Below are 26951 nucleotides of genomic sequence, written 5' to 3'. Positions count from 1 at the left end.
AGGATGCCCGGGGTGAGGGCAGGAGGGTCCCCCCAGCAGCATCCCCGCTCTCACCTGTGCCTGATAGATACTCCCAGGATCCCTTGGTCCTAATCCCACGAAGGAACGGTTCGCAGGGGGCGTGCCTGGTGCAGAGTAGGCTGGGGAACAAACGAGAGCTCATTAACGGGGCTGCGGGTGGCACTGCCATTGTCCCCCCCGGGGCCAGGCCCGGCCCTCTCCCTGGCACTGCTGGAACGGAGCACCCTGGCACCCGGCGCTGGTGAGCGGGTGACGTCCCTGGCTGTGACCTGATGGCAGGTGATTGGAGCCCGGGGTGCTGCACCCAGGGGTGCTGTGCTCGGACGGTACCACCCGTGCGAGGCTGGGGGGGCGAAGTGCCCCGGGGTGGAGGCGCAGATGGTGCTCCCGGCTGTGCCCGCGCTGCGGCTTCCGGAGCTCAGCTGCCACAGGGAGAACAATGACAGCCACCGACTCCACTTGGCCACGTCACCCTGCTGCCACCTCCATCCCTCAGCTAGGGGTCCAGCAGTGGGACCTCCAGCCGTGCTGAGTTTCTGGGTTCAGCCCTGCTGGAAGCAGAGTGCTGGTAAGGGGAACGAGGGATTTGGAACCAGCTGCACCCCTTGGAGACAGCTAGTGTCCTCCTAACGCATCCTTCCCTGAGCCTGCAGGAACTTGCACTCCTCTGTCCCTCCCCAAGGCTGTGACCCCTTTAGCAGCCAGGCCACCCCATGCCATCCCATGCCGTCCCCTCCAGATTGTCCAGGCTTTGGCTTCTCCATGCCATGGGATCTCCAAACCTGCTGACCAGCTGCTGGCAATCAGCCTTGGCCCATTACCCAGGGATAGGGTAACAGCTCCATCAGGCAGGGCTTGACTGTGTGGGGAAATGGCACTTGGGGTACCATGTCCCATGGGTTACAGCAGGATGGGAACAGGAACAACCCTGTCACAGAGTGTGGTGATGGGACAGTGTCCCACCACTGCAGCACACACCCCCGTGCCAGTCTGGGGTGACACCAGCTCCCCTCTGGCAGTGGGGCCCAGCACCCAAAACTCTCTCTGGCCAAGGCACTTATGGCCCCTGAGGTGGAGTGGAGGGCAAAGAGTTTGTCAGCCACCAGTGCTAACAATGATCCCAGGTGCCACCTGCCAAGGGCTCTGGGAGACCCACACAGTCTCTGCTCTGGTGTCACTTCACAACCCCAATAAGACCAGAATCCCCGGCGCCAAGGATCTCCATGGCAGCAAGAGTATGACGGCCCACACAACGCACCAGGCACACTGTCCCTGGTCCCAGTGCCACCCGCGTGCTAGCTGGTCCCTGTCCCCAGCAGCACAACCACCACGGTGGGATAAACAGATACAGAGAGACTGCAGCCTCCCCCACAACACTGCCCACACCAAGGGTCTGGGCAAGACACTCGTTTGGGGAGCCCTGCCACAGCTCCACTCACGCTCGAAGGAGCAAGGGGCTCAAGCTGGTCCCTGGGACCAGCACATGACCCCCTGGCTCAGCAACCACGCGCCCAAACCCTGTCCACTCCGACCTGCCTGAGACCCAGCAAACTCATGGCGTGCCAGCTGCCGCCCTCTCCCCGGCTGCGGGGAGGCCACCTCCGCCAACATCCCCCCAGCACCGGGACGGGGGGCACCCTGGGGGGCTGCGAGAGGAGGGGGCCAGCCGGGCCGGGGAGCAGGGTGGGCGCCGCGGGTGCTTACTGGGTGATGTCGGCGAGGTCGTCCCTCCCTCGGAAGTTGTCGTGGTGGATTTGGTGTCAGGAGAGACGGCCAAGCGGGGCATGCCGGGGGGAGGTGGCGGCGCCAGCATCTGCGTGGGCAGGTAGTGGCTGGGCACTTTCACTTGACCACTTCCATTTAACTGGGGACAACACAGACAAAAAACAAACAGCACAAGCCATTAGGATGCACGCGCACACCCGTACGGCCGGGGAGCCCCGGGGACACCGCTGGCACAGGCACGGGGTGTCCCTCACTGTGGACATGAGTTTGTTGGGTCTCAGAGCAGCCCTGAACGGTCGGCGTTGGCAGCAGGCAGGAAACGACGGCGGGACAGGAGGGATTTGGGGGGCTGTGGAGAACATGCCCTATGGGGGTCATAACCCACAGTGACGCACGCTGGAGCCAGGGACTCCTCTCTACAGTTACAGGAGGGAGTCTCTGAAGCACTCCCTGGAGGGGCAGGGGCACCCAGAGCCTCCAAAGGCTCCTGCACCAGTGCTCCGTGCCCAACCCGGCCATGGACTGCTCTTGATCTGGTGTCCATCAGCCCAGCACTGAGCCACTGCATAGGGGAACAGTGGCCATGCCCCTCACCCTGGCATCAGGCCCTGCGAGTGAGGGGATATAGGCAAATGGTGGGCAGAGGTCAGAGAGGCTCCCCAAGAGCTCTGCATCTGGGAGGACAAAGTGGGGCACAGGACAGTATGGAAGCAGGAACACTCCCAGGCTCTGCCTTTAGGTGCTGGCTTTGGGTATGAAGGGTGTCCTTCATGGGGTGTGTGGGGTGCTGGTGATGTGGGGCGTGCTGTGTGTTGGGTTGCTGGTGGTGTGGGATGTGCTGTGTGTTGGGGTGCTGGGTGTATGGCGTGATGGTTTGGGTGCTGCATGCACTGGGTGCTGCGTGTGCACGGTGCTGGTTGGAGAGGTTGTTTGGTGATGGGAGCATGGGGTGTGGGGTGCTGGGTGTGTGGGTGTGTGGGGTCCCATATCTGTGAGATGCACTGGGTGCACGGGGGTGCAGGGCGCTGTGGCAAGGGAAGGTCCACAGCAGCACAGTGTGGCTCTGCCACTGCTGTGGGGACACTGGGGACACGGGTACAGTGAGGAGCTGATGGGTCACCCTGGCTCTGCAGGTGGATGGGGCACGTCAAGCCCATCACTCTCCTGGACACGCTGGCGGACAGTGACTCCAGGAGGTGGTCACACACCATGGCAGACACCTCGCTCCCCAAACACCCCAGCTCCGGCTGACGGCTTAGCCCCGGCACCCCAACACCCGCGGTGCCCCGCGCTGAGCTGGGGCACGGCACCTCCATCGCCGCAGACACGCGGTGCCAACACAGAGCCGGCGCAGCAGCGCTCCCGAACCAACGCACGGCACGGCTGGAGCTCAGCCCCAGAGAACAAACACACCCCCAGTGCCACCAGAAGACCCCGACCCCCCCGTGCGGCGGCAGAGGTGAAGGCGGCGGTGCCGGTGCAGGGGACTCTCCTCGGGCAGCCCGGCTGGCAGCAGCCCCCGGTGCCCACGGCAAGGCGATCGATGGGTGCAGGGACAGGGCTGCGTCCTTACCGGTCCGGGCTGCTGGTTGGACGGGTCGCAGGCCAGCGAGACGAGATCTTTGAGCGGGTCCTGCGGGTTGAGATGAGGCGGGTACCGGATGGCCGTGTGCGGGAAGTAGGTGGAGGCCGTCTGGGGAAGGATGGAGGTGGTGGGGAAATGCAGCGCAGACGATGGGTGCGGGCTTCGGGCGATACCTGTGGGCGGCAGCAAAAGAGGACACACACCTGTGTCACTAGCTAGTGGCTGCCCCAGTCCCCCAACCGCTCAGCGCTCACTCGGTGCCTCCGTTTCCCCGGCAGGACACTCACCACTGTGCACAGCGATGACGGGACGGTGGTGCTGTGTGAAGCTGCTCAGCCGGGGCGAGGAGTCCTGGGGTGATGGGCTGTTGAAGGGGGACTTGTCCATCTCTGTCTTCTTCACGGTGGGGGAGATGCCTGGGGAAAGCGGGGTGCAACGTCAGGACCTGCCGTGGGACCCCAAATCCCATGTGGCTGCTGCCATCTCAGTGCAGTGTTGGGAAAGCTCATTCCGGGGCAAGGGGCACCCCGGGGTCAGGGTGGGCGTGGGGAGGGTGGTGGTATGAGCGTGTGTGTGCACCAGCAGGAGGGTGTGCGCCTGTGTGGGCACTTGTATGCACGAATGTGTGTGTATGTGTGTATGTGTTGTACCAGCACAGCTCTGTGTACCTGTGTGTGTGTGTACATGCACACCTGCACACAGGTGTGTGTTCCTACAGGTGTGTGCATATGAGTTCACACAGCTCTGTGCATGTGTGTCCCACAATGGTGGCAGAAGTGGGTGACCTCACGGGTGCCACTGTGACCCTGTAGCTCCAACATGGCACCCACCTCGCCTGGCACATGGGGCTGGGGGCTACAGGAGCTCCTGGGGAGGCAGAGAGGTGCCAGCATGGGGGTGGCCTCCCCAGAGACCTCTGGAAGCAGCAGCTGCCCAGGTCCCCGAGGCCACCCCAGGGCATAGGGCTGAGCCGGGGGGGTTGGCAGGCATGTTAATCCTTTAGCTCTGGCCATTTGGCCCGGGCCTAGTAATGGGTTTAGCCTTTCTCAGCCGGGCGTTAGAAGGATTTCCCAGAACATCCTGTACAGGATTGCCAAGCCCCCCCACCGCCACCAGAGTTCCCCCGCCAGCCACCCTCACCCCTGCCCGGGTCAGGCCACAGATGCAGGGGACAGATGCCCTGGCACAGCTCCCTCCTTCCTCCCTCTACCATTTTGGGGAGGGGGCTGCACTTTCCCGAGGACCCCCCATGCACCAGCCCCATGGGGCAGGATGGGGCACAGTCTCTACACACACGGGACACAGTTTGGGGGCTGGACCTGCATCCCTCAAACCTCCTTCCAACAGGATCAATGCCCCCAGCCCTCTAGCTGGGCACTCCCAGACTCTGGCAGGGCTAGGGGGCTGGTGTGGAGCCCACTCCACTGCTGAAGAAGGCAGGAGAACAGCCAGGGGAGGAGGAAGAGGAGCAGCTTCTTCGCCTGCACCTCGGGGTGTGGGAGCTGCTGTGCCAGCCCTGCAGCATCGCTTTAATTAGCTCAGCCCCCCCTTTCTTAATGAACAGCTAATTGGGGCTTGTCTAGACAGGAAAGGGAAAAAAAACACCAAGCCAGAAAGCTGTCCACAGTGATGGGGGAGCTGACTTGGGGCTGGGACAGGTTGGTGTGGGGCTGTGGAACCAGGCGTGGGGCTGGAGGCCGGCTTGGCCCTACAGAGAGGGCCCGTGTTGAAATGGAGGTCCCTATAACAACACCGCAGCCCCCACAGAGCCCTGCCCAAAGTGGGGGGCCACAGACACACCTGGGCACCTATGGAGAGCCTGTGCCTAAATCAGGGGGGTTTAGCAGACCCCTCACAGACCCCATGGAAAAGCAGCAGGGATGTTCTGGGGGACTTGAGGGTGGCACTGCAGCCCCCACAGGCAGTGTGACCTGTGACCTGAAGGGACACCGGGCACGGACAGTCACGATGGTCACAGGGGGTTCTGGCAGTGGTTTGCAGAATGCTGGGAGCAGGATGGGGGCCCCAGGGCACTGGTAGGGAGGTGACACCTACCCCCTTCCATGTCTTCTGTCCAGTTGCGGCTGCTGCTGGTAGGGGAGTTGGAGGAGGTGTAGTACTCGCCTCCAGGGCTGGTGTCTATGTCATCCTCCATGGACCCTGACTTGTGCCGTTTGCTCCTGGGCACAGGGAAGGGTCACAGAATCACAGACTAGTTTGGGCTTGGAAGGACATTAAAGCCCATCCAGTGCCACCCCTGCCATGGCAGGGAAACCTTCCACTGTCCCAGGCTGCTCCAAGCACCAATGTCCAACCTGGCCTGGGACACTGCCAGGGATCCAGGAGCAGCCACAGCTGCTCTGGGCACCCTGTGCCAGCCCTGCCAACCCTCCCAGGGAACAATTCCTTCCCAATATCCCATCCAGCCCTGCTCTCTGGCCGTGGAAGCCATTCCCTGTGTCCTGTCCCTCCATGCCTTGTCCCCAGTCCCTCTCCAGCTCTCCTGGAGACCCTTTAGGCCCTGCAAGGGGCTCTCAGCTCTCCCCGGAGCCTTCTCTTCTGCAGGTGAGCACTCCCAGCTCTCCCAGTCTGTCATGGTTCAGTGCCAGCCCGTGGCAGGATCTGGCAGCCCCTTGCCTTCCCCATGGCCATGCTCAGGCCGGCCCCAGCACCGCCCTGGCACAGCCCTGGTGACACCTACCCGCTGGAGGAGGTGCTGGGCAGTGTCCTCCTCATGCCGGTGCTGGAGGGGTTCAGGTCATAGGCCAGGTGGCCCTGCAGCTCCCCCAGGGAGAAGTTTGGCCCTGTGCCCGTCACCACTGGTGCTGCAGGGAGAGAGGGGGGGTCAGGGGGGCCTGGTGGGGAGGGGAGCCCCAGCCCACTGTGGGGTGGGGGGGCTGTTGGGACTCTGCTGTGCCCAGGCAGACGAGGGTTGGGCTGTGGTATCACAGTCACACTCACTTCGGGACACCTGGATGAGCTCGGTGACACTGAACACCCCCGAGGTGACGAAGCTTTCCTGGAAGTCTGTCGAATCTGCAGGAAAGAGGAGGGCACACTGAGGGAGCAATAGGACCACCCCTCCCATCCTGAATTGCCTTGTGATGATGCTTGAAGGCACCTCAAATCCCCTTCAGTCCCTCTCCTCAGCCTCCACTCCACTCCTTGCTCCAGCAAGACAGCACTCCAACTGGCTCCCTCTGCTGAAGATGCCCTGGACCTGCTCAGTGCCTCAGTTTCCCTGTGGCTGAGAGTGCTGGCAGGGCTTGGGGCTGCACCCCCACCATGGGACCTCCATGGCAGCTGCTGTCTCCAAGGGCTGTGGCCTCAGTGGGACTCTGCTGGGTGTAGGACCAGGCTAAGGCTATGCCCAGCTCATTGCAGGGGCCAGGCAGTGGCTGGCTGGGGCTGGGGAACACCAGAGCTGTGGCACAGGCAGCTTGACTATGTGTCATGGGCCCCCTCCCTTGCCATGGCAGGGAGCCTGGGGACAGGCTGGGGTGTCCCTTGTCCTTCTGCCCAAGCCCTGCCTGCTGCATCTGCACTCACCCAGCGTGATGGGTTTGCTGTCCTCCTGGTCCGAGCCAATGCCTGTCCGGGGGCTGCTGCTCTGCTCTGCATCTGCAAGAGGAAAATCCAGAAGGGTGAGCCCCCCGTGCCAGTGTCAGCCTCCATGCTGCTGGGCGCCAGGGCTGCCCACCAGCTGACTGCCCCCTTGTTGCTCAGCTGGGGGAAACTGAGGCATAGGCTGCCCAGTAGCTTTCACTACGCAGCAGGGCTGCCACCAAGCTGGCATGTTCCCAGTCCCTGAGGAACAGTCACCAACCAGCCCCCCTTGCCCTCCCTGCCAGTGACAGGAGCAGGGACAGCGACAGGAGCAGGATCTGGGCACTGCTCCCTGGAGGAGGGGATCCCCCAGGACTGGGCTGGGTGATGGTCACCTGGCCCTCCTCCAAACTCCTATCTCCTCTCCTCGCTCCAGCCACATCCGTGAGCCAGTGCTGCCCCACCAGGCAGTGTCACCACAGCATGGCATAACCTGTGGCACCTTGTCCTGCCTCTGCTCATCTCCTGCAGGGCACCAGGGCTTGGGGCAGCACCTGCTCTGGCCCCTGGAGCCCCGTCCGGCCCTGCTCCCTCTTGGCTAAAAATATCCCAGCTCAGATGCTGACCTCAGTGGCCCTGGCACAGCCTGGCACAGCCCAGACACTGCAGCCAGGAGCATCCTTCCTCACCTGGCTGCTCCCAAAGCCCTTCCATAACTTTTGCCATATATTTCTCCCCATACTCTTTCTTCCCCCTGCTTCTCCATTCTCCTCCTCCTCCCACCCTTTGGCCTTCGGCATTTCTCTCTGGCAGTCTTGGCAGATATCAGGAAAGGGTTGAGACAATCCAAAAACACCATTAAAACTACGCAGTTGCCACTGCCAGCCCATGTGTCTGCCTTGGGATTTTTCCTTTTTCCCTGTTTTTCTTCTCCTTTCTCCTCGAGTCTCTTGCACTCACATGTGGCTCCCAGACTGGTTATTCTTGGCTGGGCAAGTTATCCATGTGGGCCCCATGCCACGCCCCACCCTGACACCCCTGTGTGCTGACCACCAGGCAGATTATCCATGGGGGCAGTAGGACTGTGCCACGTCCCAGCCTGACACCCCTTGTGCCCATACCCCCCGGGACTGCTCAACGGTGATGACAAATCAGCCATTTTGTCTCCCTGCTCAGCTGCTGCCATCCCCTCCACCCATCCTGTGCCAGCCTGGCACCATGCTGGCAGCCCCATGGCATCCTGCCTTGATGCTCCTCAGCACCGCCAGCCCCACTGTGCCTGCACCCCTGGCTCCTTCCAGGCAGCCATTTTAGGGAGCAGAAACTCCCCCTGGAGACGGGTGCAGGGCTTTTTCCTTCCCTTCTCTCCGTTTCTCTTTTTCTAACCCTATTCCCCCATTTTGAAGCAGCTGCGTGCCCAAGTATTGGGGCGTGGGGGAGTGAGTGGGGCACAAACCAGCTGGGACAGGGGAGTGGCTGTGGGGACCCCCCGTGCATCCACGGGCACCGCGTGGCCGGACACGGCCCCTCCTCGCCTCTAAAAACAACAAATCTGGCGGCGGCTCTGGAAGTGGTTAGTGGTGGAGCCCAGCCAAGGCGCGGGACGGAGGCTGGTGGTCACAGCCCCCCACCGTGGCCTCAGGGCTCTCTGGGACCCCACTTGCCTCCCAGATGGCACTCACTTGCCCAACTCTAGGATGCTCAGCCCCCCGGGCCATGCCCTCGCCTGGTACCTCTGAGGTGCCCACACAGCCCTTGGCTCAGCCCAGGGGCCCCCACCACTGCTCGTCCTGAGGTGCCCCACATGGACCTTTGCCCATACCAAACCACCCCAGCCTGGTCCCTGCTCCCCCAGGGCACCCAGGAGAGCCATCAGTAGCCCTGGGTGCCCCCTGGGTGCCCCCTGGCTGGGCCCCATGTCCCCCACCCTGACCCAGCACCGCCAATGCCACCTCACCGACCCCTGTTCCTAAGGGACTCTTTGGGGCCTGCTCTCAAACCGAGTCCTCTGTTTGCACCCACCGCAGCCCAAGGAGCACCCGGGACTTTCCTGGGTTCGGGTTTGTCAGCAGGGCGAGCCCCTCCCAGCAGGCTCGTGTCCGGGCTGATGAAGGCAGGGGGTGCGAGGCCGGGGCCGCAGGCTCGGTACCCCCGGCGCTCCCCGGGGCTGGGCAGGCGAGCTCGCCAGCAGATTTCTGGCTGCCTCCTCGGCGCGGGGTGGCCGGGCCAAGCGCTGCTCTCACCGCCATGTGACGGCCGCCTGCGCCGGCTGGCGCGCTAAAATGGCGAAGGGAGCCCTGGGCTCACGGGCCTCGCTTCCCCACAAGGGGTGTTTTGGGGAGACTCCAAATCCAGGACCCAACAAATGGCTCAACTGCACCAGAGAGGACAAAAAAAGCCTGTAAAGCTCCCCATGCCCCCACTGCTTCGTTGATCCTGCGGCCTCCACACCCCCTAGGAGGGCTGGGATGGGCAATGGAGGTGGGTGTTGGTCCTGCTGCCACATTGTGCGGAGCTCAGGGGGGAGGGGGCTCAGTGCCAGGGTCGTCTCCGGCGAGGCAGAGGAGTGTTCAGTGCCCAAACAGGTCGATCCAATCTCTTTTAAAAATAGCCAAGAGTGTGCCCGGGGGGGTGCGGGCTGCCTGGGCTCCGGGCCGCGCTGGCAGCCTGGCCCCGTGCCACCCATTGAATTACGGATCCCGCACCCCGGCCCCGCTGGCTGGCGCGGTGCCCCCGGGCCCCACGGCGACACCCGCCCGCGGTCCTAGCGCGTGGGAACGACCTCCGGGCAGCAGGGCCGGCCCCGGGGGGTGTCACTGCAGGCCGGGTGCCCCCCGGGGCTGGCGCAGCTGCGGGAGAGCCCTGGCTCGGTGCCCGAGCGCTGACGGTAACAGGGCACGGTGTTACCGGCAACGGCGCGGGCGCAGGCGCAGAGGCTGCAGGACGCCGGGTGCTGGGGGAGCTGCTGGCGCCGGTATGAACAGTCCCAGCCCCCCATGGAGGGCAGCAGCCTTCCTCCTTCCCCAGCTCTTCCAGCCGAAGGTTCAGCACTGCTGCCTGCAGGCTTCTGCCCCGTGCCTCAGTTTCCCTTGGGGCTGGCTGTGGGGGAAAAATGCCCCCCTGCCTCATGTTCCGTGGCCACACAGCCCCAGCACCTCTTCAGGTGTCACTGCACTCCTCCGTCTGTCCATGGCTACAGCGTGGACTAATAGGGCCCAGAGTGAACAGCCTGGTCAGGATGGAAGACCTCTGGAGACCAGAGGGAGCCATGTGCCGTGGGGGAGATCCCGCTGCAAGGGCTGGGGCGAGCGAGGCTGTGGGAGGCTGTGATTTGCTCTGTCAGACCCCTAGAACTCCTCATCCCGGTCTCACAGCGACCCCCAGGTCCGAGCGGCACTGCCCGTCCCATTGTCCATCCCCCTGCCGCCAGGCTGGGGTGGCCCTTACATAAACCCGGAACAGTCCTGCTTGTGTAACCTCCTTTATATAATACCCTGAACCGCCGCGTGTGCCGGGTAAATCCTGGCTGAGCCGGGCCGGTCGGCGCGCCGGGGCGCGGGTCCCCCCTCCACGCTCCTCAGAACGCCCCGCCCGCGGCGCCCCCCGCCATGCCCGCAGCGCTGCGGGGCGAGGCGGCTTTGCTGGGCCTTCGCCACGAACGCTGCGGGGGCGGCAGCTTCTCCTAACCCTGCTGAGCGAAGCCCCGGGGAGATCCTGGCCGGAGGCATCCCCCGAGGTGGCGGGGCGGTGGCGGTGGCGGGGGGGACGGACGCGCCCCGCTGCCACGTACGCCGGCCGCGGCCAGCTGGCCCGGGCGGGAGCCTGGGAGGCGCGAGCACGTTGGCCGGCGGCTGCGAGCGAGCGGCGCTGGGAGCGCGGGTTTGTCCTCGGCCGACCCCGGCCGGCACGGGGCGATGGCAGCGGCCGGGGGGAACCCCCCCAGGCGGGCGGCGCGACCGCCCCCTCGCTCAGCCCTGCCAGGCCTGGGCTCCGTCCAGGGCTGCCGGCGCCCGCGGAGGCGAGCGGGGACAGATGGCAGCGGGGAAAGAGATGGGGAGAGTGGGACAGACAAAGGGAAGGCTGAGCACCACCCCCCCCCCCCCCCTTCCCTGGGACTCTCCCCTGCGGGGTGCTGGCATCCAGCCCCTGTGCCCTGGGCTGGGGGCACCTGGGGGTGCAGCTGCAGGGAGGGGGTGGGAGAGAGGAGAGACGGATGGGAGAGAGAAAGGAGAGAAAGGAAGGCAGGGAGGGAGAAAGGGAGAAAGGAAGGAAGAAATTAAAGTGGAGAGAAAGGGAAAGGAAAAGGGACAGGGAAAGGGAAATATGCTGCCACTATCTTGCTGCCCCACCAATCCCAGCCCCGTGGCAGAACCCCCAGCACAGCCTGCCTCCCCCCCGCGTCCGATGGACCCCTGCCACGGCCCCTCCGATGATCCCCCAAAACTGGCCCCTGCATCACCACCACGTAGGGCTGAGGCGGCAGGTTCAAGCCCTCCCCAGGACTGGCCAAGACCCCGGTGCAGGGGCCAATGTCATAGGGGACCGTCCCCATGCCCCAACTGACAGTGCCAACCCTGATCGGGGGTGTAGGGGCACATCGGAGGCTTGCCGGCGTCTGTTCCCCCCGCCTCCCGCGGCCACGGGCGGGAGGGAGCACCGTGGGCATCTGCCGCCCCAGCTGTCCCTTGCCAGCGCAGCACGAAGCCGGGCACCCGGCCAGGATGGCAACTGCGGCCCCGGGGAGGGCACGGCGCTTGCCAGCGCGGGGGGACGGCGGGTGGCGAGGGCGGGGGACGGCAGGTGCTCGTGAGAGGAGCTCGCTCATCTTTTATTCATCGGGTGCCTAACGGTGCGCGGAACAGCTCTGGCCCCTTGTCCCCTCCGGCGGCACAGGACGTGGCACCCTGTGCCAGGTCCCCGGCTGGCACCGCTCACGCGGCCGGGGCTGAGCACGGCACAACTCGCTTCAGTGGTGACGCGAGGCCGGGGCTGGCAGCGGGCACTGCGGGGAAGCCGTCCGGCTCCGGCACGCCGCCGGCTCGGCGCACTGCGGGAGAGCCGGGGAAGCCCTGACCTCCCCAAGGTCGCCGGCACATCGATCCGGAGAGCTCGAGCACATGGAAACCGCCCCGGCCGTGCCAGCGCCAGGCTCGCAGCGAGGCCGGGCTCAGGAACGGCGGGACCCCGGGCAGTGACGTTGCAGAAGACAGGGGTGGCGGAGGGGTGGCACCCTGGGGGAGCCCCCTCCCATCCCGCTTCTGCAGCACGCAGCCCTGGGGACAGGAATCCAGCGCCTGCGGATTTTCTGCTCTCTCGGACCCTTGTGCCCTTTCCCGGGGGTTCTACTCCTGGACTTGCTGGGCTCTGCCTACCTCGTTCCCCGCGATCCCAGCCTCCCTGGCTGTTTGACTGGGAGTACAGATACCAGGAACAACGGGAGGGTTTGCCCGTGTTCATCTGTGTGCTGGGGTGTTCTCCAGCCCGCCTGCCCGCCGGTGCCCACCTCTGCGAATGGCAGATCCCAAATATTGTGAAGCCCATCAATCTTCTCACGACCCTGGCGATAAATATTTGCGGGGGCTGGCGGAGCGGCGGTGCCCGGTGAAACGCCTGCCCCTCCATCTGGAGGGGCTGAGCAGACGCTTGGCACGGCCGGCCTGGCACGGCCGCAGCGCGCCTGGGACGAGAGCCCTGGCACGGGCTCCCCGGCAGATTGGTGCCATCTGCCTCGCGCCCGCACCCAGCGGTGAGGCTGGTGGGGGGAGATAAGGGGCTGCCAGGCGGTGGGAGACGCAGATGCTGGCGCAGCGCGGGGGTCCCTGCCTCCCCCCAGGTGCTGTCCGCTGGCGGCGGCATGGCCAGGGCTGCCAGGAGCTCGATGCCATCCTGAGGCCCACTGCCTGCATGCCCTGGGCACCCATCTGCTCCCACCCTGCTCAGCCAAGGGGCACTGCCGAGAAAAGATCACTGCAGGGCAGAGCCTCGACCCCCTGTCCCGCTGAGCATGATGGCTGGAGGGGCGGGGGGCGGGGGCAGAGAGCCTCACAGAGTGTGAGGGGCCATCAGTGACCCTGTTCTGCCTCTCCCCGGCTCTGGAAGCCTGGGTGGGAAGGGGGTGGGGTCCAAGAATGGGAGCTACCAGCATGGGGATACAAGGATGGGGGGATGCATAGACGGGGATGCAGGGATGGAGGCACTAATGGTGAGGGCAGGGAAGCCTACGGAGGTGGGGAGCACTGGTGGGAGGGTGCAGGGAGGGGGGCACTGTCGTCCCCCCCCCCACTGGCTGCTGCTGACGGGAGCTGCTGGGAGGAATCTCTCCGTAATGCTCCGAAGGTCCTGGCACCATCGGCTGGGGAGATTGATTACCATTTTACTGCAATGCTTTTGACTTTCACCAGCGACCTCCGAGCTCCCCCCAGCCCCCCCGCCCCCCCCGCCGCACACCCAGCTCTGGGCTGCAGCGCCGTCCCCTCCCCCACTGCGGTGTGCACAGCCCAGCCCTCACCCAGCCCCGCACCCATCCCGCACCCATCCTGCATCCAGCTCTGTTCCTATCCTGCATCCATCGTGCATGCAGCCCATCTCACATCCAGCGCTCATCCTGCATCAAGTCCTGCTCACATCTCCTGCCTTTCTGCACCCATCCTGCATCCAGCCCTGCTCCTATTCCGCACCCATCCTGCCCCAAAGGTACCGGGGGTGGCAGTCACAGGGCTGGGTGCAGGATGGGAGCAGGGCCGGTGCTGCTCTGGGCGCCTGGGATCCAGGCGTCCAGCACTGCCTGCACCCCACGGCCACCCCTGGGGCCAGCAGTGCTGGGACGGGACCTCCCCCCAGCCCGGCACATGTCGTGTCTCAGTTTGCCCACCCTCGGCACGGAAAGCCGAGGACAGGGTTCCGAGCCGAGGGTCAGAGCTCGCCTTTGGCGTGGGCCTGGGGGCGACGTCCGGGCGCTCAGCCCCTGCCAAGGCTGCCCCAGACCGCGGGTGGGGAGCGCAGGGCTGGGGGCTCCTCCATCCCCCCCCCCTCCCCGGCGTTGCCAGAGCAGCGGCTGGGAAATTGTGCTGACACCGGCAAAAGCGGCGGCGGGGGCGGGGGAGAGCGGCGCACGTGCTCGGGCTGATAACGGGGAGCCGCGGGGGCTGCGGGGAGCCCGCGCTGCCCGGCCGGGGGGGCCTGCGCGGGACAGACCCTCCCAGCCCCTGCCTTTGAGGCTGGCGATGCTGCGGGCTGCTCGGGGGAGTGGGCAGGCAGGTGAGAGGAGGCAGGAGAGGACAGGAGCGGGCAGGCAGGAGGGAGCAGGAAGGAGGGAGGAGGCAGAATCAGGCAGGAGGGGGCAGGTAGGAACGGGCAGTGTGCCGGGCAGGAGCAGGTAGGAGGGAGCAGGAGGGCAGCATGTCGGGGAGAGAGAAGCTCTCTGAGCCCACAAGGCTGTGGTACAGTGATCCCCAGCTCGCCTTGAGTGCTGTCACCAGCCCGGCCGTGTCATGCAGGGTCCCATCGGTGTGGTGGCTTCTTCTCTGCCTCAGTTTCCCTACCAAGGTGGGAGGCCAGAGACCCCTCCCATCAGCCACAGCTTGACAGAACATGCCCACTGTGGGCTGGGACCGAGCCATGCTGAGCACCCACCGCTCAGCACCCTGCAGCACCCCAGGGGTCCCACGCTATTGCTCCTGGCCCATCCTGGTCCCCCTTAACTAGGGCCAGAGCGACCTTAACAGTGAAAGTGAGAGGCTGCCAGGCCTTATCAGAGAGTATTTACAGCCGCTGTGTTCCCAATTAGACAGTCAGGTGACTTCGGCTGCTGGGGACCCAGACACTGGGGTCAAGGTCGCCGGTGGAGGGGTGGAGATTGCAGAGGGGCAGCCACCTCCCGGGGACAGCAGCTGGACACAGCATGGCCAGGGAAACTGCCAGCACAGCACCCCAGTGATGCAATGGGGACCCCATTGCAGATGTTGGGGGGTCCTGGCCCCTGCCTTCAGCTTGGCCACTGTACGGCTCCCAGTCCAGCATCGGGGTGCTCCCAGTTCAGCCCAGTCCAGGGTACTCCAGCCCAGTGTGACACTATAGCTCCAGCTGAACCAGCACAGTGTGCCCCCAGTCCAGCCCAGTATGCAGCAACGGCCTCCCAGTCAGTACAGGGTGCCCCCAACACAGCATGCAGCACCCTGGTTCAGCCCAGTATATGACAACCCATTCCCTCCCCAGGTGCACAGGACACCCACAGCCCCCAGCCTGCACCCTGGACCACCCCAGTCTCAGCAGAGCCCTCCACCCCTCCCAGTGCCCACTGGGAATTGGCGGTGCCAGGCCTCCTTGGGTCCCTCAGTGCCCTGGAGCGGGCGAGGCACGTGCATGGGCACGGGTGCTGGCAGCACGTGCTCACACACCAGAGACACGGCAGGGCAGGCAGGTCCTGGCCACACACGTGTGTGCAACCGTGTGTGTACCCCACACCAACACAGGGTCCCACCTGGGCCCTGGGGCAGCATCTGGCCCTGGCTATTCCCTGCTGGAGGCTGTGCCCTGCTTTTCCCCAATGCCACGAGGAACTGGTAGCCCTGCCAAACCCCTCCCCTTGGTAGTGAGGGAGGTCACATGCCCGCCCTGCCTCAGTTTCCCCAGTGACACCCAGCATATCCCACGGATGGCTGGGCAGAGCATGTGCCCACCATGATTAACAACAAATGGCATCTGATTTGCTGGCACTGCTGGCACCACGGTGGCCTCTGTGGTGTCACTGTCTGTCCCTGGGTTCTGGCCAGTCCCACGTTCCCCCTGCCGTGGTGTTGATGAGAGTGGGCTCACGGGACCAGGGGACATCACCCAGTGCTGTGGGCACGGGCAGGAGCTGCTGCCAGGAGGAGACCGATATCCTGTCACCCCCGCACACCTGGGTAGCCTGGCTTGGCCAGAGGTGGCCATGAACGCCTTGATCACCCTCAGGGCTGCAAAGTGCTAGACCCTCCTGTCTGTGAAGCAGTCCTGTGCAATAGCCCAGCCCTCACCCAAGAACACACAGGATCTACTCTGGCTCCTCACACACCTGGGGATGCTGGGGGGTGGCAGGGTCTGTGGGGGACCCGAGCTGCTGGCAGGGTGTCCGTGCCAGTATGTCACCAGCCGGGGACAGCAAACCTGGCCAGGTAAAATACCTACTCAAGAGCTTCCCCTTCCCAGCATGTGAGGAGGTGACATGAGCTGGTGGCGAGGACAATGGCTCAGGGACCCAAACTGAGACCTGCTGCCTGTGCTGCACACCGTGACTCAATTTCCCCCTTTTCACTGATGGCTTTGAGAGCAGGTTTGACCCTCCTTGCTACAATGAAAACAGCCAGTTCTCCCAGCAAGTCCATGGCACCCCTAGGCAGGTGAAGGGCCAGGACCAGCATCCCCTCAGGGCACAGCAGGAGCTGCCCCCACCAACGTTTTTGCTGTGCTCTCCTCAGCCGGCCTTGCTGCCCTGCGCCTTCTCTGGCATCGAGGGGCTGGCACCATAGTCCACGGCCAATGGGCACTGCTGGACCTCCCCTAGCTCCAGCCCTTGGGGATGCACCAAGAACAGGCTGCCCCTTCCCTGCCCAGGCTGCCCACCCACTCTCCCCAGCTAGGTGCAGGATGTGGGGTTAGCTCTGGGTTTAACCCCCAGAACTCCATGCTGGGAATGCCCAGAGATAGGAGCATCCTCAAGGACCTTTGCTCCCTCCGCTCAGGGGCAGGCTGGGACCAGTCCTGGCTGGAGGAGAGGGGCACCCTCCAGGGTGGGGGGCATCCACCCGAGAAGCAGTTTGGAGAGAGGGAAGAACTGCAAGGTCTGCAACGGGAAAGGTGTTTGGGAACAGTGTCCTCAGCTGGAGATGGGGATGGGACATGGGGGGAGAAAGCTAAAACAAAACAAATTCCCCGGAGCTGGCTGTGGCAGGGCACAGCCAGGCTCTGCCCTGCAGGCAGACGAGCACCCACCTCTCTCACGGACGAAGTACGCCAGGTAGAGGTCGAGCTCCTTGACAGAGACGCTGATGTGGTGGGGCTGGACGCAGAGGATGGGGTTGGTGCACTGGCCCGACTTGACCAGGCGCTCGCCGTCGGTGCTCTCCAGCGGGATCCCTTTGAAGAGGATGACCATGACCAGGTCCAGCCGCCACACCTTGTCCGCCTGCCGCAGGCAGTCGATGCGGCGCATCTTGCCTTTCTGGTCGGGGTTGGAGAGGACGCAGCACGAGGGCTTCTTGCCCGTGATGGAGAGGACGAAGTCCTCGCGGCACTCGGGCCGGATGTCCTTGCGCAGCTTGGCCAGGAGGCGCGAGGCCCACTTCTGCTTCACCTCCGGCTTCTCGCTCAGCAGCTCGTCCTTCACTGCCCTCTCCTCATCCTTTGTCATCCTCTTCTCATGCTTCTTGAAGTACTTGCGCTTGCGGGCCTGCAGGTTGAACCAGGTGTAGGCAAAGGCCCTGACGTGGGGGAGCAGCGCCTCAATGAAGGGGTGGAACTCATCCTGTGGGAGCAGAGGGACAGGGGGTCACTCCTGGCCGAGTCCCTCCAAGCCCCCTCCCGGGGTGGCTGTGGAGCCCTGGGGACCTGACAGGCTCATTCCCACTGGGCTGTGTCCCAGTGCAACCAGAAGAAAAAGCTGTGGCAGAGGCACATGCTCACCAGGGATGGGGATCCTCTCACCACATAGCGAGGTTATCCCCATTCCAGCAGACCTCCGTAAATCCCACTGGCAGCAATTTTCCCAGGCCAACAACCTGCAGGGAGTGGCTGGGCAGTACTGGAGCCAGTGCGGCAGGGGACAGGCACCTGCACAAGGTCGGCCACCTCAGCAGCACCTCCCCTTTGCAGGATCTGCGTGCCAGGATCCACTCACAGCGGGTGCAGAAATCCCACCTGAAATCCCAGCTGACACTGTGCCCACCGGAGTCGCTGTGCTGGCGTCAGGCGCTGCCAGACCACAACACCCCAGTGCCGTGTCCCCCATGCCTGCAGCATGCCGGGTGCTCCCGCTCGAGCTGTGGGTGCCTCTCCACTCCCTCTGGACCAGTGGGAAACTCCCCCAGTTTGCCCCAGTTGCAGCCAACCCGGCAGCTGGCGCCTGGCCCGGCACACAAGGCGTGCTCTGACTGCCTTTTTCCATTTGGTGAGCGCTGCTGGATGAGTCCAGCCCCAAAAAGAAAACAAGGAAAATGCATCCCCCTCCCTGGCCCCTCCTTCCCACATCCCATTTTTTTTTTCCAATTTGGAAAATCAGTGCTTCCTGGCTGGGGGGCCCACAACCCCACCATGGGATGGAAAGGTGTTGGGAGCCTTCCTGGTGACGAGCAGCACAGCTTGGGAAGCAGCAGGCAGAGGATTGAACATCCCCGTGTGCAGCCAGGGCAGCACCAAGCTGGTCCCCAAGGGCAGGATTTGGCCCTTGGGGTCCCTCATGACTGTGGGGAGAAGGAGGAGGAAGGAGCTCAGCTGGATTCCTGCTGCAATGTGTTAGGGCTGAGAGGGGGGTGGCTGGTTACAACTGCCGCTGCCATGCCACAGGGTCATGCCTAGGGAGGGTGCCAAGGGCAAGGGCTGCTCTGAGGTGAGGAGGTGGCCACGGGCAGCAGCTAGAAAAAGACAGAGCTGTGGCTCTGGGATGGGGAGAGTGCTCCAGATCTGGCCCCACTCATCTCAGAGCAGCGATACCATTCCCTGGCTGAAGCAGCTGTGTCCCAGGGTGACCCTGCCTGGAGGGAACAATGTCCCCTGAAACAGACTCCCAGCAAGGATCGGCCCCATACAGACCCTGCTAACTCCTACTTGTTCTCAAGTCCAGCACAGATCCCATTAACCCTAAATCTGCTCCCCTAGCACAGACCCTGACAGCAGCCAGCGTGGGTCCCATGGCACAGCCCTGAGTGTCCCCTAAACCAGTGACCCCTACACAGACTCTGCTGTGACCTGGCATAGACATCCCAATACAGACCCCACTGTCCCTGAACCCAGCACAGACACGAGTAACTGCCCACCCTAACCCCCGGCACAGCCCTACTAGCCCCCCAAAACTCCCTGCAAGCACAGATCCTCATGAGACAGACCCTACCACCTCTGGGAGCCACCAGCCCCTCTCTGGACCCAGAGCCGTGGCCCCACAGATGTCCCCCCGATGCCCAAAAAGGGACAGGGGACTGTCCCCCCACTGACGACCCCATTATACCCATAGGGACTCAAACTTGCAGGCAAACCCATCCTAACCTTGGGGACCCGTTCCTGCCCAGGGAACTCATCGTGCCAGAGGAACCCTTCCTTGCCTGGAGGACCCGTCTCTGCTTGGGGAACCTGTCCCTGCCGGCTGCTCCCGGGGCGGCCACAGGCTCTGGTTGCCGCTTCCCTCCCCAGAAGCAGCCGCTAATTCAGTGCAGCTGGGCAAGGGCTGGGCATGTGTCTTAAATCAGGGAAGAAGGTCAAAGAAAAGTAAGACAGGAGCCGAAAAAAGCAGCAGTGAGTTCCAAAAACAATACTTGGCCGGGGCGGTGGGCGGCTGATCTTCCTTGGTGGCCGGCTATTCAGACGAACCCGACAAATTGCTGCCATCCCCTGGCCCCGCCACCCTCCCCAGGCAGCCGGCGGCAGGGCTGGCCGCAGGGCCAGGGGGACACCGCGCCATTGTCCCCATCCCTGCTCTCCCGCTTGGGAAGTGCCACCCCAGGCACCACTGCAGGGAAGCGCGGCAGGAACCAGGTTATCCGGGTTGGGTGAGGCAGCACCCTTGGGTGGGGGCCGGGGGGTGCTCGGTCCTCTGCCTCGGCATGGCGGCAGCAAACCCGAGTTTCTGTGCCCTCCCCCGCCACGGTGCCGAGATTTTTGCAGTTCTCACTCGGACCCACAACTGAGACCCTCCAAAAACACGCTGCGTGCAGAAGCCCCTGCAGCCGTCGGTGCCCCAGAAGCCATGGCAGCCCCCCCACTTCCCCGGGATTACGGCAGGCCGGGACCTGCACCCAAAGCCAATCAGCCCCTCGCCAACTTTCCCTCCCGCCCGGCTTAACCCGCGCCGCGATGCCGCGGTTAAGCCGCTTTAGCAGGGCAGGCGAGGGCGGCTGGGGGGCACCAGGACAAGCACACGGGAAGAGCTGCTGTTGGGGGCTCAGGGGACACGCTAAAGGACGTGGGGACCGTCCCCAACCGTGCAGCCAGTGAGCCCCTCAGCCGGGCACACCATCCTGGCTGGCACCAGCCGGCTTCACACCGGATCCACTCGGGAAGGCAAAGGCAGGGATGCACTGTCTGTCCGTCCCAGTCCCAGATTCCCACCAGGCTCCCCCCATCCAGCAGCCCGAGTGTCGGCAAAGGACTGGTTAAGTGTTTCTCCTGCTGTTTTTCCTTTGCGGGGCTGGGAAGCAGAGACGTGCTGCAATACCCCAGACGAGGCTGCTCCCGGGGCATTTCCGGATGGGAATCTGGCAGCAGAGCCTGTGCTTGGGCCTCATCCAACTCAGGCTTGTAAAGCCCTGCAACCCAGGCAGGAGCACGCCTGCGTCGGGTGCTGCCGGCCCCGCTCCAGGCCCCCCTGCACCCCCTTTCCAGGGGCTGCTGGAGCGCTGGCTTTCCATGCCAGGTACTGTGAGGGGAAACTGAGGCACGGGTCAAGCTCGGCTCCGTCTTGTGGTGGAGTGGGGAGAGGAAGGAGGGATGTTCTGTGTGGAGCAGGGCATGCCATGGAGGATTAAGTCCTCCGCAGCCCACGATTTGGCAGCGCCAGGGATTGGGAAGGGGCACAGCTGAGGCGCTGCCTATTCCCGTGCTTCTGCCACCGGCTTGGCACTCCGGGGACCCTCCCCCCTGGGGGCAGGGGGATGCTCCGTGCCACGCAGGGACACAGCACCTGGCACGGGCACCGCGGCATGGGCTGGCCACCCTCCGAGCATCCTCCACTCTAGCGCCTTGTCCAAACAGGTCGGGCTCAGTGAAACAGCCTGAATTTTCCAATGAAAAAAAAACCATTTCCTCAGGAAATTCCCAAGCAGTTTTCACGGGGGAGGCGCTGGGGTGAGGGGAGGAGGAGGAGCGGGACGGGAGGGGTCAGACACCTCGGCAGTTGGTTTTGCTCCCCACCAGTACGGCCTGGGCTGCAGGGAGGAGCGGGATGCCATCCCCACCGCGGGCAGGGCGCGACGCAGGACAACCTCGCTGCATCGCAGCCCTGCAGGGACCACACAGGCTTTACTCTATGAAAAGATGCTCAGCCGTCCCTCCAGCAGCCGCACACCTCCGAACCGCTGCCGGCTCCCACGGCCGCCACTCCTGCCAGGTCCCGCGGCCCTGCAAGCCCGGACAGGGGCTGGCAAGTCGGGCTCCGTGCCCCCATGGGAAGCCTTGGCGTGGTGGCAGCGGGGAGATGCGACTACAGAGGTTCCGGTTATCCTGAAAATCCCAGTACCTTTAAAGGGCACAGCGAGGACTTGCTTTACCCTCACCAGAGCCCGCGGATGCCCTTAGCACGGACCGCGGAGCCTCCGGTAGCGGCTTATAACTGTTCGCGAAGCGGCTCTGGGTAATGAGTTAACCTGGTAATGAGACCTGTTGCCGAGACAGATGCAAATGATTGGGAAGTGCTCATTAGAGGGGATGGAAGGAGGCACTTAGGCCCTGAAAGGCACCCAGCCCTTCCCGGGGCCGCCCTGCACCCTATTAGAGCCCATTTTACAATAATTGCTCCAGAGGAGGAAATCTATTTGGATTCATCATAAAGTATTTATTAACAAGAGCTTATTCATAATTTTTGCTGCTCGCCGGTGTGGCGCAGCCGGGCGTCCCGGCCTGCTCCGCATCGGATCGCGGTTTCCCCGGGCCGGGAGAGCGGCAGCGCTGCGCTGGGGAGGGGGCACGGGGGCAGCTGAGGCTCCCAGGGCAGGTGCGAGCTGTGCAGGCCTTGCCTGTGCACACCCGGCCCCACGACATAGCTGCCCGTGAGGCAGAACACTCTGTTACAGCCACATTCTCCTCCAGCTCCTTGCTGACCCAGCCCCTCACTTGCAAAACCCCTCCTGCAGCCCACGCTGGGGCACAGAGCCTCGGTGCCCAGGGCATCTGGCTGGCACCACTGGCACAGGTGGAGGTGAAGGCAGGACACCGTGCAACCTCCTCGCAGCTTCTCTCTCCAGATCCTGGCTGTGGTTTCTTTTATCCCCCAGAGCCAAGAGCATCCCCCGGGCAACATCCACACATAGCTGGGGGCTGTGGGTGGGCTGGACGGTTCCCGCTACGGGTTCTGGTGGAAGGGTGAGCAGAGGTGGGGCAGAGAGGGGCTCCCACCCCTCATTTGCTGCCGCGATGCTCAGTCCCGCTCAGGATCAGCCCAGGAGGGGGTGGGTGGGCTCGTACAGCCCCTGGTGCTCACCACGGACCACGGTGACTGCATATCTCTCACTGAGCCGCCCTGGGGTCTTCACACCTGGCGCTGCCCAAAACCGCCCCGCCTGGCCCTGTGAGCCACCCCGGAGCAGGCAGGTCCCCGCCGCCCCCGGGGGCCGGGCCCGTGCCCACCTGCCCGCGCCTACGTGCCGGGGCGGGAGCGGTGCCCGCGCTCGCCCTCGCAGGTGCTGCGGGGGCGCGGGGAGCGCGCCGAGGCCGCGGGTCACAGGAGGCCGCGGCGGCAGAGAACCTGCCAGTTGCTTTGGAAAACAGCAGGAAGAAAAGCAGCTCTCTTGGCAGCCCCGGGCTCCGGTGCCAGTGCTGCCTGGGCCCCCGCCAGCCAGCACAGCCCGCCCCGCAGACGGCAGCTGGGGGTGGCCCAGGTGGGATGGAGCCGGAGGGAGCTTCTCCGGCGGCACGGTACGTGCCCCGACACCGTGCCCAGCACCGCCTTTGGTCTGCCTGCGTGCACCCCCACCCCAGCAACAACTGGCATTGCCGGTCCCCGGGTTTCCTAAATGCACCCCAACCTAGGGAGCAGCGTGGCCAACATGCAGGGATGTACCCAGTAGCAACACGGCTAGTCCTGGGTGGCGGAGAAGCCAAGAGGGTTCCGCTGAGGGAGACTTGGTGGTGTGAGAGCCTAAAACCTACTCGCTGCCTTCCCAGAGACTCACTTGGACTTCCCGGGTGCCTCAGTTTCCCCAAGTGTCATCTCTGCGCGTCTCCTTTGGGGTTTGGGAGCCGACAGCTCATCCACTTTCCCAAGGTGACCCCACCTGCCCCCAGGGTGAGGCGCTGCCTTTCCAAAAATAAGGAAACTGAGGCATGTCACCTGCCAGGCCAGCGCACAGAAGAGGCAGGATGCGGCGGTGACTGCTGAGGTCTGGGAGAGGTCTGGAAGCAACACAGAGGGGACCCAGCCTATGGACAAAGAGATGTCCCCTCGTCCTGGGAAGCATCCCGTGGCCAGCAGCACCAGAGCCACGTGGCTTCCCAGCCGAAACCCCCCCGGGGCTCCAAGGAAGGGAAATATTTTATAGAACTGGAAAAAAAAAAAACAAACCAGCTTTGCCAACGGGTCCTGGCGCTGCTAGCTCCTCCGCCCTGCCCTGCGTCAGCGTGGGGCCCTGGGGGTGGCCTGTCCCCACCATCCCTGCTCCTGGCACATGGCGGGGGCTGCACTGTCTGAGACCCAGCATTTTGCCCATCCCACATCTCAGGGTCTCAGCATGGGAGCTGCCAGGATGTGACCCAGGGACGGAGTTTGCCGCCAGGAGCACAGAGGGAAACTGAGGCAGGAGATGTGTTGGGGCTGGCAGGACCGTGTTTGCTCTGGGGAGGGGTCACCACCAGAAAGGGTCTCTCCTGCCCCCCCCGGGTCGGGCCCAGGGCTTTCAGCCCAGCTTTAGCCCCTGACGCAGGAGGTTTTATTTCCCTCTCAACATATTTTTAGCCCTGCCTGCTTTGTCCTGGCCTTTCCGAGGGGGATTATTTCCCCCCATCATGCACCATTAAAGGTGTAGGGGTGCAGAGAGGTGTTCCCAGCTCCCTCCTGCTGGGGGGATTTGGCGCTTGGGGGTATCTCTACACCCCATGATGGGCAGTGTTGTGGTGGATTTGTGGGGCTTACTCCGCTGCAAATCCAATCCCCGGAGCAAGTCAGTGGTTAAAAATAGCCCCGGCCTTTTGCCGCGGAATCAGCGACCTTGCAGCAGGATCGGCCACCCCGGGGCCCTGGAGCTGAAGAGTTCATGGCCCTCTCCACAGCCCCAGTGCCTTTGCTGTGCCATGGGTGTGCCAAAGGCTCAGCCCTCCTCCAGTATCTCATCAGCTCCCTGGGTGCTTGGGACAACCTGCCAGGACCCTCCACAGAGAGATGGAGAAACTGAGGCACCGGAAGGTGCCTGGAGATCAAAGGGGTTGGGTGTGTCCCCAAAGGGTCAGCTCTGAGCCTGGCCAGGCCCTGCACCCGGAGCACTGAAGAATGGGACTGGTTCAACGGGGTGTAAGGGGGATGTTCATCCGCTTTCGGCAGCTCAGCAGAGCCTTCCTGGGGAGATTCAAAGACTGAGCCCGGCTGGGTCCTATTTCGGGAGGGTTTTGGATGCCTCCCAAGCGACAGAAGTGGGTGGGGGCTGACCTGCACAAAGGGACTCTGTTCGGGACGCTGGGCTCCGGCGGTGCCCGGTGCGGAGGCTGGTGGCAGTGGCCGGCCTTGTCCCCCACGTGACGGGTCAGCAGCCCGGGTTGGGGCAGGGGGCGAGTGCCCTCCTCTCGTGCCGGGTGCTGTTCCCCACCTGGATGTAAACAGAGACCCGGGGCGGGACTGCCCTTGCCTCCCGAGTGCTGCTGTAACCGCTAAGTGACACTGCCATACCGCGGAGACAGCCGTGACAATCTGCCTCGTGGTGCTCCAACAGCCACCCGCCCTGGGCTACTTGCCCAGGCTGGCCCTGAGCCATCCTCTAGGGGAGTCCAAGGTCCCCCACTGGGGTTGGGCGCTTTGGGAACCAATACCCCAGTCACAACTCCACGACGGAACAGGAAAATCCCCTCGACAGGCTGGATACCACCAGCTCGATGCCACCCCAGGGCGCACTGGGGTACCAGCACCACTGGTCCTGGGACTGAGGGCCCTCCTGCATGACCTCATTCTCCCCCCACTGGCCACCTCAGGGCCTGAGGGGCTCCAGAAAGCTCACGGGGCCGCGATGCCACGACCAACCCATGCACATTGCATGCACAGCAGAGCCGTGAGCATCCACAGGCACTGGCAACAGAGACCCTGGTCTGAGGCCCTCACCAAGGTGATGCTGGGCAAGCTCCTGTCCCTGTCCCTACATGAGACAGCAGTCACGGCTCGGCCCCGGCTGCTGCTGGTGACTCCTCTCTCCAACCAATTCCCCACCGCAAGGCGAGGAAGCTGGTGAGCGCGTCCTGGTTCCCTCCGGCGGTACCTCAGGATGCGATGCAGTCATCGTTAATGCATCTGGACTCATTTATGGGGATGAGAAAATGTTTCCAGGTTTCCCACAAAGTCCCATTAAGATCCCAGTCCCACTCTATTTTTAGTGCCCTCAGCAACAACGCCTTTCCCAGCCACCCCGGCGCTCCAGAGCCCCATGGGGTTGGCGGAGGCACCCTGGGCACATGCCTGCCTGGCTTTGCTGGGAGTGAGCTGCACCCAGACTGGGCAGCTGGAGGGGGCAAACCCTGGCCCTGCACTCCCCGACCCAGCAGCTTTGCACCCATGGGTGGGTGGGGTTGGGGGTGCTCCAGCCTGGCATTTGCTGGGGAGCACAGGAAGAAAGAAACATGGTAGGTAGCAATAGAAAAAGCCACCCCAGGTCACTGCGTCAGCAGAGGCTGCAGAACCCCACTCAACATGGAGGATGGAGACCAGCTGGGTCTGAGCATTCCTGCAGGTGTAGGGTCACACCCTGCAGCACCAGATTGTCACCTGGCTGTGTCCAGTGGCTGGCCCAGTCAACCCGTCCATCAGCAACCCCCAGCGTCCTGGCAGCGTCTCCTCCCAGGCAGCGGGTGCCCACAGGGCTCTCGGTGCAGCTGGCAAGGGCACGAGGATCCTGCCCTCGGCGCTGCGCCCTCCCGGGCTATCTATAGCCATGACCTCAGCGAGAGCCGGGGCAGGACCCGGCCGCGCATCGTCCCTTCTTGGCAGGGCCACCGCCTCAGCCCCCACCCGGCACAGAACTGCCGCCAAGCCGAGGCTTTTATCCCGTACGTTCGCTAATCCGACGGGATTCGATGTCAGGGGCTGCCCACGGGAGGCTCACAAAGGCCGTTTCCAGGGGTGCTCAGCCAAGCGATGGAGAACGCCAGCGGGGAAGGGCAGACGGCGGTGCTGGGTGTCACCGAGTTAGGTGACAGGGTCTGACCCCGGGGGCTGGACGGGAGGGAATGTGTGTGACCCGGCTGCGAAGAGGTCGTGCAGGGGATGTCCTTGCGTAGGCAGGGGTGACGTGAGGACACCCCGCAGCTGCGCCCCGCAGGCGTCGGGGTCACAGCCTCCCGCAGAGCCGGGGGTCGTGGGGAGGACCTGCTCGCTCTGCGCCGGCTGCCCCGGGGGAAGCGGGGAAGGGGTGGCCCAGAGGAGGGGAAATTCCCCGGCTTTTTTCTCCAACAAACTCCTTGGCTTGTGCAATTAGAGAAATTTGTTTAACAAACTCCCAGGGGAGCGGAGCGGGAAGGTGGGGTGGCGCGCGGCCAGGGCGCTGCTCACACAGGCCCGCTCCCTCCCCGCCTGCGCCTTTGATCAGCAGCGCACTGCGCCGGCGGACGGGAGCCGTTCCCTGTGGCCGGGGCCACGATGTGCCACGGAAGTGCCCCGGACCCTGCGGACACGCTGCCCGTGGTAACCCCTTGCCACGTGTCCCCTCAACTGCTGCTTCGCAGCCTCTTGCGCTCATCACCCCCATTCCCACCTCCCTCGTGCTTTCCGGGGTGGCACGACCCTGGCACGCTGCCACGCTCAGCCTCCAACCTCGCGGGCCACAGGTGCGCACACGTGTGTGCCCCACCGTGCCCGTGCGCAGCGGAGGCTTCGGGCGCGCTCTCGCCCGCTCGCTCCCGCTCTCTTTCTCATGCGATGCCATTTCCATCAAAAACTCTTTACTCGGCACTTTTCCCCTCATTGGTATTCACGCCGCGCGCTCGC

The 26951-nt window shown here is 64.2% G+C and overlaps 1 protein-coding gene across 4 annotated transcripts in view; it reads right to left on the bottom strand.

The window, feature by feature from the left end:
* The window catches only part of NFIC (nuclear factor I C), a 44488-nt gene that overhangs the window by 8400 nt on the left and 9137 nt on the right, over positions 1–26951 (bottom strand). For 2 of the 4 annotated variants that reach the window (XM_014884406.2, XM_014884405.2), the window contains exons 2-10: positions 16847–17378; positions 6881–6952; positions 6293–6367; positions 6033–6156; positions 5387–5511; positions 3619–3747; positions 3320–3504; positions 1726–1885; positions 55–140 (exon numbers count right to left, since the gene is read on the bottom strand). In XM_014884406.2, coding sequence (XP_014739892.2) covers positions 55–140; positions 1726–1885; positions 3320–3504; positions 3619–3747; positions 5387–5511; positions 6033–6156; positions 6293–6367; positions 6881–6952; positions 16847–17378 — 1488 coding nt within the window. The remainder of the gene's footprint in view (positions 1–54; positions 141–1725; positions 1886–3319; positions 3505–3618; positions 3748–5386; positions 5512–6032; positions 6157–6292; positions 6368–6880; positions 6953–16846; positions 17379–26951) is intronic. The other 2 variants (XM_014884407.2, XM_014884408.2) reach the window with 2 other exon arrangements.

This window comes from Sturnus vulgaris, chromosome 26, assembly GCF_052056855.1.
Source record: "Sturnus vulgaris isolate bStuVul1 chromosome 26, bStuVul1.hap1, whole genome shotgun sequence".
NCBI classification, from domain to species: domain Eukaryota; kingdom Metazoa; phylum Chordata; class Aves; order Passeriformes; family Sturnidae; genus Sturnus; species Sturnus vulgaris.
The sequence above is the reverse complement of the archived record's forward strand: the minus strand, read 5'-3'. Positions and strand labels throughout refer to the sequence as shown.